A 22,744-nucleotide genomic window follows, 5' to 3' on the forward strand; every position below is an offset into this window, starting at 1 on the left:
CTTTTTTTTTTTCCTTAACATCTATTGCATTATTTGTTTCAGAGGTACAGATCTGAGATTCAACAGTCTTGCACAATTCACAGCGCTTACCAGAGCACATACCCTCCCCAGTATCTATCATCCAGTCACCCCATCCCTCCCACCCCACCCCCCACTCCAGCAACCCTCAGTTTGTTTCCTGAGATTAAGAATTCCTCATATCAGTGAGGTCATATGATACATGTCTTTCTCTGTTTGACTTATTTCGCTCAGCATAATACCCTCCAGTTCCATCCACGTCGTTGCAAATGGCAAGATCTCATTCCTTTTGATGGCTGCATAATATTCCATTGTGTGTGTGTGTGTGTGTGTGTGTGTGTATATATATACACACCACATCTTCTTTATCCATTCATCTGTCGATGGACATCTTAGCTCGTTCCACAATTTGGCTATTGTGGACATTGCTGCTATAAACATTGGGGTGCACGTACCCCTTCAAATCCCTACTTTTGTATCTTTGGGGTAAATACCCAGTAGTGCAATTGCTGGATCATATGGTAGCTCTATTTTCAACTTTTTGAGGAACCTCCATGCTGTTTTCCAGAGTGGCTGCACCAGCTTGCATTCCCACCAACAGTGCAGGAGGGTTCCCCTTTCTCTGCATCCCCGCCAACATCTGTCATTTCCTGACTTGTTAATTTTAGCCATTCTGACTGGTGTGAGGTGATAACTCATTGAGGTTTTGATTTGGATTTCCCTGATGCCGAGCGATATTGAGCACTTTTTCATGTGTCTGTTGGCCATTTGGACATCTTCTTTGGAAAAATGTCTGTTCATGTCTTCTGCCCATTTCTTGATTGGATTCTTTGTTCTTTGGGTGTTGAGTTTGATAAGTTCTTTATAGATTTTGGATACTAGCCCTTTATCTGATATGTCATTTGCAAATATCTTCTCCCATTCTGTCGGTTGTCTTTTGGTTTTGTTGACTGTTTCCTTTGCTTTGCAAAAGCTTTTTATCTAGATGAAGTCCCAATAGTTCATTTTTGCCCTTGCTTCCCTTGCCTTTGGCAATGTTTCTAGGAAGAAGTTGCTTCGGCTGAGGTCGAAGAGGTTGCTGCCTGTGTTCTCCTTTAGGATTTTGATGAACTCCTGTCTCACATTGAGGTCTTTCAACCATTCTGAGTCTATTTTTGTGTGTGGTGTAAGGAAATGGTCCAGTTTCATTCTTCTGCCTGTGGCTATCCAATTTTCCCAACACCATTTATTGAAGAGACTGTCTTTTTTCCAGTGGACATTCTTTCCTGCTTTGCAGAAGATGAGTTGACCATAGCGTTGAGGGTCCATTTCTGGGCTCTCTATTCTGTTCCATTGATCTATGTATCTGTTTTTGTGCCAGTACCATACTGTCTTGATGATGACAGCTTTGTAATAGAGCTGGAAGTCCGGAATTGTGATGCCGCCAGCTTTGCTTTTCTTTTTCAACATTCCTCTGGCTATGCAGGGTCTTTTCTGGTTCCATACAAATTTTAGGATGATTTGTTCCATTTCTTTGAAAAAAGGGGATGGTATTTTGATGGGGATTGCATTGAATGTGTAGATTGCTCTAGGTAGCATTGACATCTTCACAATATTTGTTCTTCCAATCCATGAGCATGGAACATTTTTCCATTTCTTTGTGTCTTCCTCAATTTCTTTCATGAGTATTTTATAGTTTTCTGAGTACAGATCCTTTGCCTCTTTGGTTAGATTTATGCCTAGGTATCTTATGGTTTTGGGTGCAATTGTAAATGGGATCGACTCCTTAATTTCTCTTTCTTCTGTCTTGTTGTTGGTGTATAGGCATGCCACTGACTTCTGTGCACTGATTTTATATCCTGCCACTTTACTGAATTCCTGTATGAGCTCTAGCAGTTTGGGGGTGCAGTCTTTGGGGTTTTCCACATAAAGTATCCTATCATCTGCAAAGAGTGAGAGTTTGACTTCTTCTTTGCTGATTTGGATGCCTTTTATTTCTTTTTGTTGTCTGATTGCTGTGGCTAGGACTTCTAATACTATGTTGAATAGCAGTGGTGATAGTGGACATCCCTGCTGCGTTCCTGACCTTAGGGGGAAAGCTCTCAGTTTTTCCCATTGAGAATGATATTTGCTGTAGGTTTTTCATAGACGGCTTTTATGATATTGAGGTATGTACCCTCTATCCCTATACTCTGAAGAGTTTTGATCAAGAAAGGATGCTGTACTTTGTCAAAAGCTTTTTCTGCATCTACTGAGAGGATCATATTGTTCTTGTTCTTTCTTTTGTTAATGTATTGTATCATGTTGATTGATTTGCGGATGTTGAGCCAACCTTGCAGCCCAGGGGTAAATCCCACTTGGTCATGGTGAATAATCCTTTTAATGTACTGTGGATCCTATTGGCTAGTATTTTGGTGAGAATTTTTGCATCCATGTTCATCAAGGATATTATTCTGTAGTTCTCCTTTTTGATGGGGTCTTTGTCTGGTTTTGGGATCAAGGTAATGCTGGCCTCATAAAATGAGTTCGGAAGTTTTCCTTCCATTTCTATTTTTGGAACAGTTTCAGAAGAATAGGTAGTAATTCTTCTTTTTTTTTTTTTAAGATTTTATTTATTTATTTGAGAGAGAGAATGAGATAGAGCATGAGAGGGGGGAGGGTCAGAGGGAGAAGCAGACTCCGTGCCAAGCAGGGAGCCCGATGCGGGACTCGATCCCGGGACTCCAGGATCATGACCTGAGCCGAAGGCAGTCGCTTAACCAACTGAGCCACCCAGGCGCCCAGGTAGTAATTCTTCTTGAAATGTTTGGTAGAATTCCCCTGGGAAGCCATCTGGCCCTGGGCTTTTGTTTGTTGGGAGATTTTTGATGACTGCTTCAATTTCCTTAGTGGTTATAGGTCTGTTCAGGTTTTCTATTTCTTCCTGGTTCAGTTTTGGTAGTTGATACATCTCTAGGAATGCATCCATTTCTTCCAGGTTATCTAATTTGCTGTCACAGAGTTGCTCATAATATGTTCTTATAATTGTTTGTATTTCTTTGGTGTTGGTTGTGATCTCTCCTCTTTCATTCATGATTTTGTTGATTTGGGTCATTTCTCTTTTCTTTGTGATAAGTCTGGCCAGGGGTTTATCAATCTTGTTAATTCTTTCAAAGAACCAGCTCCTAGTTTCGTTGATCTGTTCTACTGTTCTTTTAGTTTCTATTTCATTGATTTCTGCTCTGATCTTTATTATTTCTCTTCTCCTGCTGGATTTAGGCTTTATTTGCTGTTCTGTCTCCAGCTCCTTTAGGTGTAGGGTTAGGTTGTGTACTTGAGACCTTTCTTGTTTCTTGAGAAAGGCTTGTATCGCTATATACTTTCCTCTTAGGACTGCCTTTGCTGCATCCCAAAGATTTTGAATAGTTGTATTTTCATTTTCATTGGTTTCCATGAATTTTTTTAATCCTTCTTTAATTTCCTGGTTGACCCATTCATTCTTTAGTAGGATGCTCTTTAGCCTCCATGTATTTGAGTTCTTTCCGACTTTCCTCTTGTGATTGAGTTCTAGTTTCAAAGCACTGTGGTCTGAAAATAGGCAGGGAATGATCCCAATCTTTTGGTACCAGTTGAGACCTGATTTATGACCTAGGATGTGATCGATTCTGGAGAATGTTCCATGGGCACTAGAGAAGAATGTGTATTCCATTGCTTTGGGATGGAATGTTCTGAATATGTCTGTGAAGTCCATTTGGTCCAGTGTGTCATTTAAAGTCTTTATTTCCTTGTTGATCTTTTGCTTAGACAATCTGTCCATTTCAGCGAGGGGGGTGTTAAAGTCCCCCACTATTATTGTATTGTTGTCAATGTGTTTCTTTGCTCTTCTTATTAAAACATACTTTTTAAAAATAAAAACTCCACTGCATTTCAGATTTCTAAGTAATTTTATAGCATACACAAATACAGAGTTTATAATTATCATGGAAAAAAGATTTTCACCAGTAACAAAGACCCCAACTTAATGCACTGAACATACCTGAATAGATCCTAAGTAGCCAGTCCCCCACCACTGAGGACATTGTGGCAAGAGTCCACGCACTGCTAGCACCACCAGGATTCAACAGGTGCCCCTGATTCTTTCTCTGAATCTCTTGGGGAAAAGTGGCACTACCGCTTCCTACTGGTATATTTTCAAGGGAAGACATCAAGGGATGCTTACAGAGAGATATTGAGTTCATCCCACACCATCCCATGAATAAAATGTCCACACAACTGACTTCTCCTACCCTCCTGGACATATAAAATGTTTTTTATTAGCCATTTTGGAAGGAAATCTTCTCAAAGAATAATAAGAAAAAAAGAAATAGTTCTGTCTCTTATTAAACAAACCACACCAGACCAATTTAACATTTTTTCAGTGGCTGAGGATCATCATTTGAAAACCCATGATGACAGTCTTCTGGGTGTGGGGAATGCTGAGTGCAGGGTGAGGAGAGGAGGGACACCGTGTTTGCCAGCCCCAGGTGGTCATGGCCACCGTGATCTTGAGGTGTGTGTTGTTCTGCCATCTTCTCTCACATCAGCTCTCTGGCAGTTCTGGTTCTCTTGGTGGCTCAACCAGGACAGCCCGCTGCTCTTTCCAAGGGTAGGTTTTAATCTGCTATAGGTGGGAAAGTCATTTAACCATGCTCCTCTGTCCTGCATATAAACATGAAGAGACTTCGAGAGAGCATCTAGAGCTTTCTCCTACTGCTAGAATGTTTGCATTTTGTAGCTATCTTAGGGCTATTTAGGAGTTCTTAGACACTATTTATGATTGCTTCATTTTTCCCATCGAGAAATTCCCATAAATATTTCCTATGGTTGAGTTTGTTGAAATCATGCCACTCTAAAGACAATTTTCACTTTATGTTTCAAGGGACAGTGATAAGGAGACATATCAGAAGAGTCTCACAGGCTGGTTTGACCTCTCCCCATAACTGTGTTCAGGAAAGTGGTCCCCAGCACCATAATGAGCATGCCTCACAGTGCACTAGACAGGGAGGGATCACACACAAGGCTCTATGCAAGAAAGCAGATGTGCCCCCGCTGGCCTGGGGCACATGTATTCAGTGCTCCTGTCTACTTGCCCCTTGGTCCTTCCACACACCGGATGTTCAAGTTCCACACCTGCTGTTCAAAAGTTTTTGGTAGCATTCAGAACCCTTTGATGGTAGACGGTACAAAGTTGCAGTCAAGAGTATCAGATGAGGGGGGATGGTCCACTCTGCTCCCTGTTCCCCCAGAGCCTCCCCCTGGCCTCCTCTCCTGCAGAGGACACCCTTGGACAGGGACGCCATGTCTCCCTTTAGCCCCTCCCAATGGAGTGCCCATTCAGCCTCCTCTCTTGGTAGGGTCCCTCAGTTGGTGACTATCAGGACCAGCTAATGGGGCCACTGAACTCCTGGGGCTTTAGTCCCTTCCCCCAGTGGGGACGAGAATTGGAATATGTTGCAAAGGCTCCCATCTGGTGTCCCAGATTCACAGCTCAGTGGCCCCTTCTTGTGCTGCACAGGCTGCCACAGGAAGCCTTCTGCCTTCTGCCTGATCTCAGAGAAGGAGGGGCTTCAGCCCCTGTGTTTGCTTAACTCTCTAGGTGGCATGCGTAGAGCTCTCCTGGGAGCTTCCTCACCACCCTCAGCTCCTCTGCAGTGGTGGCACTGTGGTGGCCATGGGGTTTCTACAGTCAGTGGGCATCAAGCTGGCGCTCGCCTTACAGCTTTGCCCTCACGTGGTTGAAGGGGAACATTCCTGTCCTGTGTCATAAACTCTGAATCCTAACCACTCCTCCCCCTTTCCTCTTCTGTGCTCAGCCTTCTGACACAGAGATTGGAAAAATGGTGAAGCCATTTGGAAATACAGTGTGGCAGTTTCTCAAAATGTGAAACAGAATGTCCATGTGACATAGCGGTTCCTCCTAGGGATCTACCTGGGAAAAGTGGAACCACAGGTCCTCACAAGAACCTGCACCCTAATGTTGATAGCAGCATTATCCATAATATCCCCCAAATGGAGACAATGCCAATGTGCATCAATGGATGGGTGAGTCAACAGAATGTGGAAATCCCATGTAATGCAATATTATTCAACAACAAAAAGGAACAAAGAGCTGATACACACTACAGAATGGATGAACCTGGAAAATATGCTCACTGAGAAAAAACCATGAAGTTAGATAAGAAAGAATACCGACTGTGGGGTCCTATTTGTAGGAAATGTCCAGAAAGGGCAAATCTAGAAGGATGAATGTCAACTAGCGATTGCCTGGGACTGGGGTGGAGGGGTATCTTTTCAGGGTAATAGAAATGTTCTAAAACTTGCTATGGTGATAATTATACAACTCTATATACTTGTGTTGGGTTGTAATGGTGTGTGTGTGTGTGTGTGTGTGTGTGTTGGATTATGTAAATATATTTGTGTTGCCCCCCCCACAATGCATGCCCACCTCAGCCTCAGAACATGACTTCATGTGGAAATAAGTTATTTGCAGATATAATTAGTTAAGATGAAATCATAATGCACGAGGGTGGGTCCTAAATCCAATGACTGGTGTCCTTATAAGAAATCCACGTGAAGACACGGCAAAACCCTCAAGGAAGAACATGATAGGAAATGGGGGCAGAGATGGGAGTGATGCAGACACAAACCGAGGAGCGGCGGGGCCACCAACAGCCAGAAGAGGCAAGGAATGATTCTTCCCTAGAACTAGGGAAGGAGTATAGCCCTGCCAGCATCTTGATCTTGGACTGACTTCCAGACCTGTGAAAGAACAGATTTCTGCTGTTGAAAGCCACCCAGCTCATGGTGGTCGGTTACAGCCGTCCTAGGAAACGAATACTATAGGAAACCCCATTCGGCTGTACACTTAATGCAGGTGTTTTTTATGGTATGTAAATTAGACCTCAATAAAGCTGTTGAGAAAAATTAAATTTTTTCTCGAACCGGCTGGAGGAAGTGAGTGATCAGGACTGAAGTCAGGGGCTCACGAGCCAGGCCGGCTGCCACACAGGTGTGCTAGAAGAGGGGTCTCAACACAGCTGTAGATAAAACAAAGGACTCATGGTGCTGCTTCTCCCAGTCAGTCTGTCCCCTCCGTGGCCCCACCTCTCTGCCACACACCTGCTGACTGAGCAGGGGATCTCCTGTGGGCATCCAGGCTACAGAGCTTGGAGATTTTTTACGCGTTGTGGTATGTCTCACATCACTCCAGTATGCTGTGGGGAAGACGAGACTCAATACCTGCTGGTCTGAAAAGAAGGCACAGTGTTTCTCTGGTCACCTGCCCAAGGAGCAGTGGAGGGCTTCTGAGGTGGCCAAGAAAGTACACAGGTGTGGGCGCCTGGGTGGCTCAGTTGGTTAAGCGACTGCCTTCGGCTCAGGTCATGATCCTGGAGTCCCAGGATCGAGTCCCGCATCGGGCTCCCTGCTCGGCAGGGAGTCTGCTTCTCCCTCTGACCCTCCCCCCTCTCATGTGCTCTCTCTCTCTCATTCTCTCTCTCAAATAAATAAATAAAATCTTTAAAAAAAAAAAAAGAAAGTACACAGGTGTGAGCTTGACCTTAGAAATGAGGAAGGGCCTTTCTCCCCATGATGGTGGAAATGAGGCCTAAAACAGGTAAAAATATAGATTTATTTGGTTATTTTTCAAACCTCCTGGTCCTTTTTTGAGAGTGTCTTTTTCCCTTCTTGTGTTTTTTAAAAATCTTTAAACATTTTGTGTATAATTGCTTTATAGTCTGTGTCTGATCATTCTAGCATCTGAGGTGCTTGGGCTGATCCTCAGTGATGGTGGGTCATGTTCTCACATGTTTTTTACTTTTGGTCTGTTGGCTCATGTTCAGCAGAGGTTTATCTAGGAGAATTTCTATGGGCCTGGATGGAGTGTGCCTCCCTCTGGAGTGTGTTTGGGTTTCTTGTGCTAGGATCTTCAGGCCCATGGCCAAAGTAGGGTCACCAGCATCTTGACCCTTTAGCATGAATCCAACTCCGAACTGACGCGGAGTCAGACCAGCTATGGATTCTCAGGGTAGACTTGTTTTCTTCATTCATAACATGAGCCAAGGCAGTTTGCTTCTCCCTTTGTGTGTGTGGATCTTGTTGTCATTGTTGTAGGTACTTGCTCTGAAGGTGGAGCCCTTTGAGGAACCTGGTTTGAAGGGCCCACTTTTAACTCCCTCTCTCGCAGGTAGTCAGGGCCCCAGCATGCTAATACCTCTGGTCTTTCAACATCCACTTCTGTCTCTGGGATTTCTTACTTTCTTATAAGCTCAGTTTGTGCTGCCCGTGTACTCGTTCTGTGCTGCCCTGAATTTCTAGGTGGTGTGTGGAATGGGAGCAGGGTCTTAAGTCACCCAGCATAGTGCCAAGAATGAGGTCTTTAGATTAATGTTGCGGTGGGAGAGGGGGTACTAGAGAAGTTCACAAATAAAGCTTTCTGTTTTCTTGGTGAACTGGGGATGAGATTCCCTGCCATGTGATGGGAGAGGGGTGGGTCTGAGGTCTCCAGGTGACCGTGACAGTTAGTAACAACTGTGGGAGAGAAGCATAGCCAGAAGTCACCTCAAGGAGGGATCAGCAGCGATCAGGGCCCCAACCTAAGTTGATTAGTAAGGTTTCAGAGTTCCACGATTGAAAATGGTAGTTAGAAAAAAAAAAAAAAGAAAGAAAAAGAAAATGGTAGTTAGAAACTGTCATTTAATGAAAGCCCCCTCTCCAGTCTATTCAGAAGTAAAATCATTTCTCTATGTGTCCGAGGGGACATGGGCTATGCTCCGCGACCCATGTGTGCCCGCGGTGGGCTGGGAAGAAAGCAACACCCCCTCGAATATGAAATCCTGCAGCACCTTCTGAATGAATGAGCTGAGGGCTCATTTCATCAGGTTTCACTTTTCTGGCACCTTCCCTCTCTTCTGTTCATGATTCTTGCTCCACTGTTTCTTGAATACATTGTATTTCAAAGAAACCCCTCTTTAAGCATTATTTAGCCGGGTGTTACGGTGGGGAAATCAAGAATGCTGCTTTGCCAAATAAGTCGTGTCCCTCTTGGGTTTTCAGTTCCTGCGATGATAACGTCCTATCCAAACACAACCCTGGCCACTCAGGGTCAGAAGAAAGAAATGAGTTGTGCAGCCCATGGTGAGAAACCCATCATAGTCCGCTGGGAGAAGGAAGACCGGATCATTAACCCTGAGATGGCCCGTTACCTCGTGTCCACCAAAGAGGTGGGAGAGGAGGTGATCTCTACACTGCAGGTAAAACGCGGGGAACACAACAGATCAGAATCTAACTTCATCGGCAGGATAATCCTGCCCTTTCACCTAAGTGGGTGCATGTGGGTGATAAACAGCAAATAATCTTTCAGGACTTATTTATGACGCACCATTTCTCTCCCTCTCCTTACAGCGACATTACTGAGTCACCTACAAAAATAGTGTTTGATCTTAAGTGTTAGGAAGAATAAAATGATGACAAGCATGCCAGGGAACCCAGCTATAATTAAAAAAAAAAAAAATGGGAGAAATCGAGTCTCTTAATGACAGATAATCCTGGAGAAATGACCTCCTATGCTGTGCACCTGTTTTAACATCCTGCAGAAACAGAAATTAGATAGGCTTTATAAGGAAACATGTTTTGCTTTTTTGGGAAAAATCCAATATAAAACCTTCTGTCCTTCATAGAGGATCACAAAAGCTAGCAAAAAGTATTATAGTCCCTTATATTTTTTTAGTACTGTTGGTAATTACCTGAGTGGTGTTTTTAGTAGGGGGAAAAGTGACGCTGTAGCATCACATCTGGGAAAAAAGGAAGCCGTGTGTTTGACACGCTGAGATTGAGTCATGCGCAGGTCCAATCCTGGGGTCCTTCTAGAGAGAACTCTAATGAGGGTCCCCTAGGACCAAGCATTTACTGCAGGATTTACAGATCTGCTTCTCCGGGCACTAAAGGCACACCACGAGAAAAATAAATGCATATGTGGAATATACATCCACCTGACCATGGCATCCTACATAAATGACACATCCCATTTAATGAGCTGGAAGCTAGCATTGATAAGGTACATCGAACCTGTCCATCTACACCATCACAAGTGCAAGGAGATAATTTGCTCTCAGGGGCGTGTGTATGTGTGTGTGTGTGTGTGCGTGCACAGGGGCACGTGTTGGGGATGCAGGAAGGGTGGGAGTGGAGAGATTTTTACAGCCAAAAGCCCTTTTAGTTGTCCTCACTCCATGCTACTGGATAAGATGGATTTCTTTCTGCTTTACACATAGATTTTGCCAACTGTTAGAGAAGACTCTGGCTTCTTCTCCTGTCATGCTATCAATTCTTATGGGGAGGACCGTGGAATAATTCAGCTCACAGTGCAAGGTAGGAAGGAGACCGAACTGGGGGAAAACACTGCTTTTAGGACAGTAAGTGTATGCCCAGGCTCGGACCTCTGTGGTGGGCTCAGCTTTCTATGTAGCACCTCCTGATTCCCAGAAAATCTTGAATATGTTCAAAGTTGGTGTTAAAACAGTATTTTGCAGTACCCATGACTGTGTCACAGTGCAGCCCCAAAACACAGGGAACAGAGTCCCGAAAGGAATTGGGCCAGATGACCCCATAGTCCCATTGAAGGCACCCAGTGCAGGAGTGCACCTGCTTAGCCGAATGGTGGGAATCCTTGTGCTAGGCGATCCGAAGGAGAAGGAAAGGTTCATGGGAATCCTTGTGCTAGGCGATCCGAAGGAGAAGGAAAGGTTCACATTGGAAGCCAAAATATTTTTTGAGTTCTGGATTCCAAACCAGAAGAGTGACATTTAATCCACATCCCGCTTTGGCCCAGCCGTGCCATAAAAGCCTGCCAGATAGCCCTGCTGCAAACACCGGGCAGTTTGGGAAAGTGCAATTTCTCCTCCCCGAAATGGGATTAGGGAAAAAATGTTTCCTGGTAAAGAGGTCAGCCACCGTCAAAGGCTGACAAAGCTTTTCTGAGCCGAACTCAGCATTTCCACCGTGTCTTCTGTCTGAGCCGTGTTTGAACTAAGCCCAGGTTTTCCTGTCGATTGCGCAGAGCCCCCAGACCCTCCCGAAATTGAGATCAAAGACGTGAAAGCACGCACAATCACCCTCAGGTGGACCATGGGGTTTGACGGCAACAGCCCCATTACGGGCTACGATATTGAATGCAAAAATAAATCAGGTAAGTCCTTTATTTCCTCCAGCTTTATTCCTACTTCAAAAAGCCCTTTTCTTGTTCTCCTCGGTTATTCGTGATTACCTGTATGAATAAACCCCGCCTCAAGGAAACTCGGAGGGGGTCTCTTTTTACCGTTTTGTCTTTCCTTGCTCAGAGCACACCGCGTCTCCTTTGCGGGGTGGGGTCTGTGTGCAGGGGCCCAGCTCTGCCTCAGCCCTCCCTTCTTTCCCTCTGGACCCCAGGCTTGCTTCCCACCTGCCACCCTGGCGTTCTTGCTGCAGACCAGCAAGCAGCGTGTTATGTTTTCTGCCCCACCCCCACCCTCACCCCCTGCTGTCCTTCAAGTCCCATTTCCTCAGCCGGGGGGGCTGCTCTAGACAGGGACTTCTGACTAGAGCCTGGGCGTCGGCTGAGCTCGGAGTCTGTAGGCCCAGTTTGTGCAGAGACAGGAGAGCTGCTCCATGTGGAGATGCGCACTGATCCTGCAGGGAGGTTCCGGAAGAGCCGCAGGGACAGTCCAGGGGCACTTGCCTCTGCTCAGAGCATCACCTGCTTCCCTGGGGCCAGAGGGGCCATAAATAAAACAGACTCGGGGGTCAGGACCACAACAGGTGTGTCTGTTCTTCCCCTGAAAGTGCGGTGCTAGCATCACTTGGAACTGCAGGATCCATCAGGCCGAGGGTAGAAGGCCACCAGCGTGGCCTCTGTTCAGGACTTTGTGTCTCATGAAAGAGAGGAGGACTCAGAGCAGCACCAGCATGTGTAGGGTTAACAGACCTCCCACGTAGCCTTATTTTGCACTTTCTGGGCACCGTACTTGACTTTGGTTCCCCGGTGGTGACTTACTCAGTATATTTGGGCGGAGGCGGTAGTGAGAAGGAAGCTCAGGCAGCTGGAGGCAGGCCCTGAGTGAGGGAGGTGTCAGGACCAGCATGCAAGGGAAGGGACAGGGAGTGGCAGGGGCTGGCCGGCCGGCCGAGGGGGCAGTGTCCCAGCAGCGTGTGTGAACCTGCTTCACCCCTGGAACAGTGGTTTTAGCAAGAGCGCTTGAGCCTTGCAGAATGCAGCTGCGTTTGGAATGCACAGAGGAGCGGCTCGTTTGCCCAGAGTCACGATGGAGTCCCAGCAGCGAGGCCACACAGCCTCGGGGCCTGCAGGAGCTCAGAGAGCGGAGCGCAGGGGCGGCCAGTGGCACGGTCCCCGGGGAGTGGGACAACCGGTGCAGGGCGGAGGCGGGGGACGCAGGGATGGCCAGCTAGTGAAGACAGTGCTGGCCTAAACGGGACTCTGCGGGAGCTTCCCCGGGGCCAAAGGGAAGAGAGGACACCTGCCTTTGTTGTAGAGACGGAGGTCAGGAAGGAGCCAAGGAATTCCAAGTTCTGAGACACTCATCTTGAAGTCAAGGAAACACTTCTTAGGTGAGGCAAGCAGGTTCTAGCAGGGAATGGCCGGGACGCTGACCGTAACGTGGAGAACTCCAGAGACAGGCAGACGCACATCGTGGGGACAGTCCACAGAGTCCCAGGGTGGGGAGGCCCCCACCGTCTCTCTGGCTAAGCATAACTGCAGGGTGGCGGGCTTCTGTGCTCTTGGCAAGGGTGCCTGGGGGGTGTCTTGGGGGAGCGGTTCAGTGCCTCCCTGTCTTCGGGAGAATCGGTCGTTTCCAGGTGCTGGTTCCACAGCCATCTGTGTGCCTTCACTGGCCCCTTGCTCTCAGCATTCCCCGCTGTGAAATGGGACACCACAGCATCTCCCTGGGACAGGAGTCCCTCAAAGGCCACAGGCTGCCCTTTGGCAAGACCACCCCCTTCCCTGGACCACGCGGTTCCCATGCTTACTCCCACCTGCTTCTTAGACCCCACCTCTCATGTCACCTCCACAAGGACGCATTCCTGCCCACACCCGAGGCCAGGCCTCCCGTCACGTGCTCCTACAGCATCATCTCCTTTCTTTCCTGGCTGGGCTGTCACAGGCGATCATATAGTTGTTTCTGTGATTATGGTTTGGTTTTTTTTTTCCAAATTTATCAACATTTCCTTTTATTGCATCTGGATTTTGAATCAAGTTAGAAAAGCTGTTCTCTACAGTTGGGCTATGAAAGAATCCACCCTGATTTCTACTTGTATGGTTTCTTTCTCTCGCTCCTACATTCAGATCTCTGATCCATTTGGACTTGATTCTTGTGTATTCTGGGAGACACGGGTCCAGTTTGATCTTTTCCCAGATGGAAATCTTGCTGCCCCAACATGACTTATTAAAAAGCCCACCTTTCCCCAGTGGTTTCAGATGCCAACTTTGTCACCGGCTAGCTTTCCTTGTGCTCCTCCATCATTTCTGGACTTTCTAGTCTATTCCATCGTTTTATCAATCTATGACTGCATCAGCACCACATTGCGCTAATCGTGGAGGCTTCTTCTCATGTTCTAACTTCTGGCAGGGCTAGTCCGCCCTTCTGACTGCCTTTTGACGTTTTCTTAGCTTCCCATATGTGACCCTTAGGATCAACTGGTCTAGCTCCATAAAAACATTTTTGGCATTTTTTTATTGGGATTGCATCAACTTTGCTAACTAACTTAGGGAGAACTGACATTTTTATGATGCTGTCGTGGACTGAATGGCGTCCACCAAGAAGGTATGTCGAAGTTCTAACCATGGGTTCCGCAGAAGGGTACCGTCTTTGGGAATAGGGCCATTGTGGCTGTGACCGCGGATCCATGGATCCTCTCCACTGGGCTGCAAATTCCTGTGCCACGAGGCCTAGTTTTCCCCCAACCCATTCCTCCAACATGTAGCACAGCCCAGCACACATGCCCTCAGTGCATACTTGGTGAATACTCTTTTACAAGGGAGTGGCTTTAAAGCATGTCCCCAGTGTCTGGCACATAGCCAACGTCTTCTAAATGGTGGCTTAGAGTATCAGTCTGGCATGCACACATGCTTCTAAATCAAATGCCCCTAAAACCGTCTGTGCCCTCCACCTGAGAATCCTCAGCACCCCAGCACTCCGTGAAACTTCCCCAGAGGCAGGAACTCTGCTGTCTAGGGTCACATGCTCCTGGATCCCAGCACTCAGCACAATGCCTGCCACGTGAGGAGCACTCAGAAAATACTCGGGGCGTTTAATTTACCTGCGATCCAAATCTAAGAATCATCTTCACAGCACTTCCGAATTCTAAATTGAGCGGGTTCTACATAACCCACGTCGGAGAGCTCCTTATCTATGACCTGGCTGCAGTCAGAACCCGTCCATGCTTCACACTGTCCTTCCACCGCACACAGGGCCGGGGCTGAGAGGTTCACACAGCCCTGGAGCGAGTCTAACCCAGTCTGAGTTAGAATCGGTTCCAGGAGAGTCGCTGGGGAAGAGCCCATGGGACAGGTGGGTCCGACTCCATGACCTCACGTCACCAGCAGGGCCCTCCTGACCCTCCACTGCGTTCAGTTTGAAAGGCCTGGGCAGCAGGCAGTAATGGTATTCACTGCCATAAAAATCACGTTAGTCTTTTCATGTATTAGTTTCTTCCTCGATAAGTTTTGGGTATATAAAAAGGACAACTATAATTTAAGCTAATGCAACTTATAGGCTGAGTACATAGAAAACTGATCCTTGAAATCACAGCTTAAATGTCACTTCCTCCAGGAAGCCTTCCCCGATCACCCATTTTATAATGTGCCCCTTCCTCTATTCATATAGCATCCTGTCTGCCTTGGAACATTTAGTGGGCTTGTGGATGCTTACTGAATACCTGGATCCTCTACTGGGAAGATGTTTAACATCTGTCTCCCCTACTGGGAAGCTGTCCCTCTGAGGGTTCTTGTGACCCCTCAGGGCAGGGACGGTGTCTGAGGAGCCCTGTGCTATGACCCTGCATCCCCAACAGTGAACAGTCCACATATGAGACTTTTCATAAACATTTGTGAACTTGTTGACCCTCATCCTCTGTGTCAAGCGATGAAATCATACCCAAGACACTTTCCTTTACTCTTTGTTGATTTGCCAAGGACGTAAGGTATTGCTGTACTTGGCGTTTGTAACCGAGTGGGTCCCTGCAAGGGACCACTCGGTCTGTGCTTGAACAGCTCCAACAATGGAAACTCCCTAGCCCCAGGAAAGCAGTTCTGCCTTGGGCCAGCCATGACTGTCACAAGTTCTTACATTTCATGCACCAAAACAGACCTTCCTGAATCCAGTGGCCCTCTTCCCACCCCTAAACCCTGTGGTCAAATGAGACCCCTTGCAGGATTTGAAGACAGAGGACTCTCCTGCTTTCCTGTTTGCCAGGAAAAATAAAACATCCCAAGTCCCTTTACTTGTATCTCCTATGACCACCCCCTGACCCTCTCAATCCGGTCCTGCCCACATCATCGACTTTGCCTTGTGTGGCGTGGCTTTGGCTGCCACGTGACTTGGTTCCTAGCAAGTACTGCTTCTCCCCTCGATGGACACAAGAACCCCTTCGCCGCCCAATCCCAGCATCTCACCCCGTGTGTGCCTCCAGCTCCTCAGGCGCTTTGCGGCATCCCCTTTATCCCCTCTTTGGAAGGCAGCCTGCCTCGTGCCCACATCCCCCCTTTTGGCCCTGTCTCCTTCCGCACAGTGCCTCACAGATCGCCCAGGGGGCTCCAGTGCCTTGGGACCCGCTCTTGTCCTGGAACGTAACCATGCGGCCCAGGAAGCACACACTCTCTTATACAGCTAAGTGCCATCTTCCAGAGCCTTCTTTCTCGAGCCCCCCTTCCCCATCTCACCATGAGACTATCTCCTCCATGGAGCAGATGGAGCAGAAGGGGCTTTCCCTATGCCCTGTGTCTCCCTTCTAGTAACCAGGGCAATAGGAGTGGCCCTTCCCCGAGCTGCCTCATAATTTTTAAACATTTAGAACCATTTTGTCTCCAGAACATCCTTCTGGTCACCCTCACTCCTCCTGATCTTTGGCTTCTAACACTTCTTTAGATCAAATCTTCCCTTCTTATGTTTGTCCTTGGTGATCTGCCATCCCCCTGACTCGGGATGTCGGACCCCCAAGTGGGAGTCCCCAGTGAGCACCCAGTACAAGCACTCTGGTCCCTGTGGGCTCCCTCAGTCCTTTCCCACGGGGTTGTTGGGTATCTCAGAGGCAGGAATGTGAGTCTGAACTTCCCTCATCCTCTTCCTGCACCGGTCTCTCTGGGGCATGTCAGGGAACCCCGCCCACTGGTTCAGGGAACGCCCCTGACATCTCCTTTCTAAACCAGGGTCCAAGTCTGCTCTTGCACGGCTCTCCCCACTTCCGTCCCCGCATACTCACAGGGGTTACAGTAATTCTGTTCCCCTCCCTTGCACTTGACTAAACTCGTGGTCAGTAAGCCAAGTCAAGCCCTTGTCAGTCTGCCTCCCAACATACGAGATGTTCAGCAGATGTCTGGAAAATTGAAATCCAGTCTCATTAGGTGTCCCGCAGGGACTATGTGGAGGTCACATGCTACCAGAAAATGACCTTGAGCTTCAGGGTAACACAGGTGAGGTCAAACGCCGGCCGCACGTCATGCCAGCCATGTAACAGGCCTTCGTTTATTGACCTTCACAAGGAAAATAAAAATCCCTACCTCACCAGGATGTTGTAATAATTCATTCAGATAGAGCGCTCAAAACTCTAGCTGTGCATCGGAATGACCCAGAGAGAGGCTTTGTGAAGCGCAGTTTTCTGGGCACCATTACGAAGTGATTCTGATTCAGTGGGTCTGAAAGCAGAGGTCACAAAACTCGGAGGTGTTTCCGACGTGCCCACGCATTTGGGGACCGCAGGAGTCATGTTTATAAAATGCCTAGCACAGGGCCAGGGGAGCAGATGCAACCCCGCAAACCCACTGTCTGCCCTGCTCTGGGAGCCGAACTCCACCGGCTACGACATGCAGATTTTTTTCCCCCTCTGAGCTCCCCTTGGGTTCGCCCGGTGGCAAGCACAAAGAATGATTCAGACAAGGATCCTGGCAGCAACTGTGTTCTGTCAGGGGCCCCTCTTCTGCGGTCCCAGCCCTGTCTGGACTCCGGCAATGCTGCCCCTTCCCGTTGGCCCTCCTGACCCCAGAGGGAGCAGCTCCCCACTCTTGCTAGGTGCTGGGAATCTCTAGCCCAGCCCACACCTTGGTAAATAGTCCCCTTGTGAAGGATTTTCCAGTGTGAACTATAAGCCCTCCTCGACACCGTATTTGTTCTCTGCATCCGGAAAGCACTGTCCCCCTCCTCCACAGGGCAAGGACACCTGTGATACATTCCCCCGACAATGTCATTTCTTGCCCTTCCTGTTCATGCCCTTCCCAGCACTCTCCGTGCATCCTCCAGCTCTTGGATTCCCAAGCATGCATTTCTGTTTGGGACTTACTCCCAAGTTTCTTTATTTTGTCTGTGATACGCCCTTCCCAGTTGTACTTGCATTTCCATCTGCATTTCCATCCTCCCAAGTGTCAAGATCGCTCTGTGATTGTTCATAATGCCCAGTGTTACATTTTCCAGCACACTTTGCTAATAATCCACGTCCTGCCTGTCTGCACATCAGCATCTGTGATCAGAAACAGTATTTCCGATCCCTATCCTCTTTTCTTCTGGGTAGTCACGTCCTTGTTTTATTCCTCCTTTGATGCCGTATCATTTGCCAGAAGGTGTCTGGGGATTTAAGTAGACTTTCTTCTTCTCCATTCAGTTACTTTCAAATCCTCCAGGATAAAGCATTCTTTCTCATCTTCTTGATCTTTAGCTCAAAATCCTTCCTGTGTTGTTCTGAACCTTATTCTAATAATCATGATCATTGACATCATCTTTTTTTATCAAAGTGCAATAACTGCAGGAAAGAAGCTAAAAACACCACCCCTTCTTCAAGCACCTTGCACTTCCTGCCCTTTACCCCTTGCCTTGGCCACGCCCCCATGGGCTCTTCGTGAGTTGATTGGCAGGAGGAGGAGGCGGTCAGTGGACATTACTACACCTCCTCAGGCCTCTTTGCTGTCTCCCAGACACAACCTCGGTGAAGATGGCCATGTCTTCATGGACCTGGCAGTTCCAGAAACCTCCCTGTGGCCCGGGGCAGAGCCATCAACCACTACAAGTACCTACTGGTTAGCTGCTTCTCTGCACCTTACAGAGCCCGAGGTTCCTCTCTTGTCCTAGATGTCTTCTCCAGAAGGTTTGGCTTTCTCCTTTTGGGACAGGGTCCATATTTATGTGTCAGTCCACTGGTCCTAAATCCCCCCCACTTCGGGGTCCTCTGTCGGATCACCTTCTTCTCCTCTTCTACTGTGTGATTTTTTTGTAGCATCTTCTTTTTCTATGTCAGTGTTTATCCACCTTCAGTCTTCTTGACTCAAGTGATACTTTTCCTTTTAGGTGGAAGAGTCATTGTCAGTCTTTATTATGCTCTGTTCCCCGGTTAGTTACAGCATTCCAAGGCAGCCTGGAAGAGACATATTTTTGTACAAGTCCAGAAGACCTCTTAATATTTATGGCTACCTGTAGGCAGACCAGCCCTCTAAACTTCCATGCTCATCATGAACATGGAAGGGGAAACGAACCCTCCCCAAGGCTCAGAGGTCTGTATGTTTGCCCTTTATGTATTCATCTGTTAAACATGCATTTATGATGCATCATCGGCTGGGCATCAGGCACTGTGCAAACACCGGGGACGTGGCAGTGGACATGGCAAGCATGGTGTCTGCTGCCATGGAGCTCAGAATCCAGCTGGGAGCACAGAACCTCGGTGAGGTTCCTATACGGGTGGTGAGGGCCACCCAAGAGGACACCGGGGACTGTGGGGCTGTATAAGCCCCATCTCTGTGCACCACCTGAGGTTCTTGTTCTCCCACAACTGACAGCATCTCTTGACCCCTCAACCCCGGTTAGCAACCACCCAAACTCTTTCTGAAAGGAGAACCATTTACTCCTCATTGGTCGAAGCCCCAAACCCAGCAGGTACAAATTGTCACATATTCAACGATAACTCTTCCCATGAGGCCTGTGCTCTTGTGAAAATTAGCCGTGGTGGAAAATATTTCCCACAAGAAAGTATTTGAGACTAAGTGTTTATGCTGGAGACTGAGATTAGTTTTTACGTAAGTATTTCATGTTGACTGCTGTGCTTCTAGAACAGGAAGGATCTGACATGGCTAGGGGTTTCGCTGGTTTTCAAATACCTTTTAGAACCAGAGTTTTTGTTTTGTTTTGTTTTGTTTTTTGTGGCTGGGGGGCAGTGTCCAAACCATAATTCCTTTTACTATCTCATACAATGAGTGCCTTGATGTGGCCGTTTCCCAATTCACTGACGCGTGCGCCTTCCTCCTTGATATCCACCAGTGCCTCAGATGTCCCCCCAGACCTCAGCTGCCCACAGCCCTTGTCCCCCTTAACATGGGTAATGAGTGTGCAGTGTCCCCCTCTGATGGCCAACCCGCCAGCACGCTGGGAGCATTGCTTTGAGAATTCTCTTTGAGTTGTAACTATTCTTTCCTTCTTCCTTCCTATGTGTGTGCGCGCGCGTGCGTGTGCATGTTTAATTCCTACTTGTGAACTTTCAGAGGCAGAGAAAAAAAACTCACGTCTCTATCTCTTCTTTTTTGAAAAACAAAACCCAAAAGACTCCTGGGATTCTGCTCAGAGAACCAAAGATGTTTCCCCTCAGCTGAACTCGGCCACCATCATTGATATCCACCCTTCCTCCACCTACAGCATCCGCATGTACGCCAAGAACCGGATTGGCAAGAGCGAGCCCAGCAACGAGCTCTCCATCACCGCGGATGAGGCAGGTGCGTGTGAGCGGGCGAGGCCCATGTCCCGGAGCCCTGGAGCTGGCCCCCGGGGCTCACATGGCTAACACAGAATCAGGCTGTGGGCTGCGCCTGGTGGAGGCCTTTTGAAGAGTGCCCTCCATAGCGCCACACCCTGTTAGAGACGCAGACAGCGCTCTGCCTGCTACTTTGAAGGCACTGTTCTTCCAACTTCGTTCAGGGTTCTCATATGCAAGAATTAAAACACAGACATAGGAGACTACCAGTCTGGTGATATTTTAAAGAGCTGGGCCATTTTTACATTTCCTCTGTTTGGATCATGGAATCCGGGTTGACAGGAGAACCGTGAGTGTATGTCTTGCCCAAGGCCCTGTGCAATCCAGGTGTGAGTGGATGGCTTAACTAGGAAATGGCAAGAATATTCTGTGTGTGAGGAGTTGGGGGGACAGCGGTAGACGATATTTTATTGACTAGAAATGTCAATATTTCTATAGTAAACTTTATTGTTCTTCCTATTCCAAAGAATTTCATATTCAGGGTTGAAAATTTAGAGGATAGAGATAAGTGTTTTGAAGAAGGCCAAACCGCTTCCCTAATCCCAGCACCTAGGGCTACCTGTGGGCGTGGTGCTATCACCTACTGAATCGTTCATCACACATACGCACGCATGCATTCTCCCTCCAACACTCGCACTTGGCTACCAGGGGTGAACTGATCAATTTGTGGGGGTCTGAGCCATTAGGCAGTGTCAGTTAAGGCTGGCTGTCAACCCACATCCTGGCGGGAGAGGAGGAAGCCAGCTGCCACTGAGGTGCTCTGGGGAAGGAAAGGTAAGGATCCAGGCCTGGCTTATCTCTTAGGAGCCCCAAACCTGGCTTTTCTTTCCCTGCCAAAATCAGAGCTAATCAGCCACTACGTACCGCTGCAGTGAAACTGGAAATTTAGACTCGGATCCCTTCTTCCACACCAGGTTTAATGTGATCATCCCCGAATGAGTGAGAGTCCATGAGAGGTTTGTTTCAGCTTTCAGCTGGGGAATTAGGGTTGTTCTTGACTTCCTTCCCTCTACCCCCTTCTCTTCAACCCTCGTTAATGGCATTCCAAAAAGTCATCACTCTTCTATACCCCTTTAGTACTTGCCTACAATTCATAATGATATCTTCCACCATCTATTTCACAAATCCTATATTATTAGAAATGTCTGTTTTTTTCTGTCTTTTATTACTATAAATGCCACTGTGATGAACATCCTCTGCGGTCTCTTTTGCCACTTAAGATTATTCTTAGGTTTAATTCCAAGTAGTAGGATTGCTGGACCAAAACAAATACAAACATTTCATTCTTCTGCTATGTGTAGTCAATGCCATCCACAAGGAAGTGGGTTGAAATAGACAGTTCTTCCCGCACTGGGGATGAGCACTTCATTCTCCACCTGGGAACACATTGGTTCTTGAAAATTGTTTTTACGTGCGGGTGATAGGATAGCTTTATTCATGGGTGTCTGAGGATGAGCCATTTCTATTGCTTAGAAACTCTATGTGATTTCTCATCTGCAAAATGGACATAATGATGCCTTTCTCCTCCTCACCACAAACATACTGGATAATTGGGGGAAAGAAATGCAAGCTCTCAAAGTACTTTGTATTTCTCAGAAACAAGTGAGAAATGAGTGTCAACGTGCTCCTGCAGAAATAGAATCGTATTTAAATATTTAAACAGCCCACGAACTTCCTGGAATTTCATCACGTTGTATATTTAGGGAGGAGACGCTGCCCCCCAAATGTAATCTTGGACTCACTCCTCAAGCTTCTCCTCCTTCTTAACCCTTGCTCTGACTGCGCTCCATCTGGACATCCTTCTCAAGAGAACTGTGTTTTCCGGTGGTGCCTCTGGTGGCTGCCTTCCAGATTGCCACCATGAACCCTGCTGGGTAGCCTTTTCTTGGGCTCTCGGTGGCCCCTGCTGCGGCTGACAGTTGCCATGGCAACGTCGCTCCCCAGCCTGGAGGCCAGGTGAAGAGCCACTCCCAGCCCGGCGGCGCAGACCTGTGGTGCCACTCCCTGGCCTTTCTGCAGACACCCTCTTGACTTCCAGGGCTGGCCTCTGGGATTCGACCTGCGCGCTGGCTGCTGGTGGCCCCACAGAGCCTCTCTGATTCACTGTTCAGACGAGCTAGGGGAAAATGCAAGGAGGGGAGGAGCTAGAGCAAAGTGGAGCTCCAGAACAGGATTTGTCTTTGTCTTGGTGCATTGGTTTTGTGGCTGACATGAAGAAATCAGGGTTTCTTACTTGTGACTCACGGAGAAGGTAGGGCAACTGTCCTGGCCAAGGATCCCCTCATCAGAATTGCCTTCGGCGGCCATGGATTGCTGCCAACGCTCCCCAGCAGGGATACCCAACGACACAGCTTTGGGGAGTTACTGTCATCTCAAGGTGACCTTTTCCCATCCTTATTGCCCACTTTCCTTAAGGCCATCTCCCAAGCAGACTATCTCTCTCTCAGATGGAAGCTCCTGGAAGCTGTAGACCCACTCATTTTTATGGTAATACAGTGCCCAATCTCAGGCGTGGGGGACATCCCTCAGTGCCCAGCTGAAAATGTGTCTGTGAAGTGGTCAGGTCTGGGTCTTCCCCGACCCCCTCTGCTTTGAAGCTGTGCTCGACTTCCTGTGGCCCCTTCCTGCCCCCTGTCCTCTGCATGTGTGCTGTGCCCTCTGTCTGGAGGGTCTCCCTGGATGACATTAGTGCCTCCTCCCCCACCGCTAAGTAGGAATCCTTCTGACAATGGCCTTT

The 22,744-nt window shown here is 47.8% G+C and overlaps 1 protein-coding gene across 1 annotated transcript in view; it reads left to right on the top strand.

The window, feature by feature from the left end:
• Positions 1 to 22,744, top strand: part of DSCAM (DS cell adhesion molecule) — a 957,910-nt gene that overhangs the window by 813,746 nt on the left and 121,420 nt on the right. The window contains exons 13-16 of the mRNA XM_064577323.1: positions 9,070 to 9,266; positions 10,287 to 10,383; positions 11,072 to 11,200; positions 19,802 to 19,969. Of these exons, the coding sequence (XP_064433393.1) occupies positions 9,070 to 9,266; positions 10,287 to 10,383; positions 11,072 to 11,200; positions 19,802 to 19,969 (591 nt within the window). The remainder of the gene's footprint in view (positions 1 to 9,069; positions 9,267 to 10,286; positions 10,384 to 11,071; positions 11,201 to 19,801; positions 19,970 to 22,744) is intronic.

Source organism: Mirounga angustirostris, unplaced genomic scaffold, assembly GCF_029215605.1.
Source record: "Mirounga angustirostris isolate CCGP_5_RB_7025 unplaced genomic scaffold, mMirAng1.0.hap1 SCAF_1, whole genome shotgun sequence".
Classification (NCBI taxonomy): Eukaryota; Metazoa; Chordata; class Mammalia; order Carnivora; family Phocidae; genus Mirounga; species Mirounga angustirostris.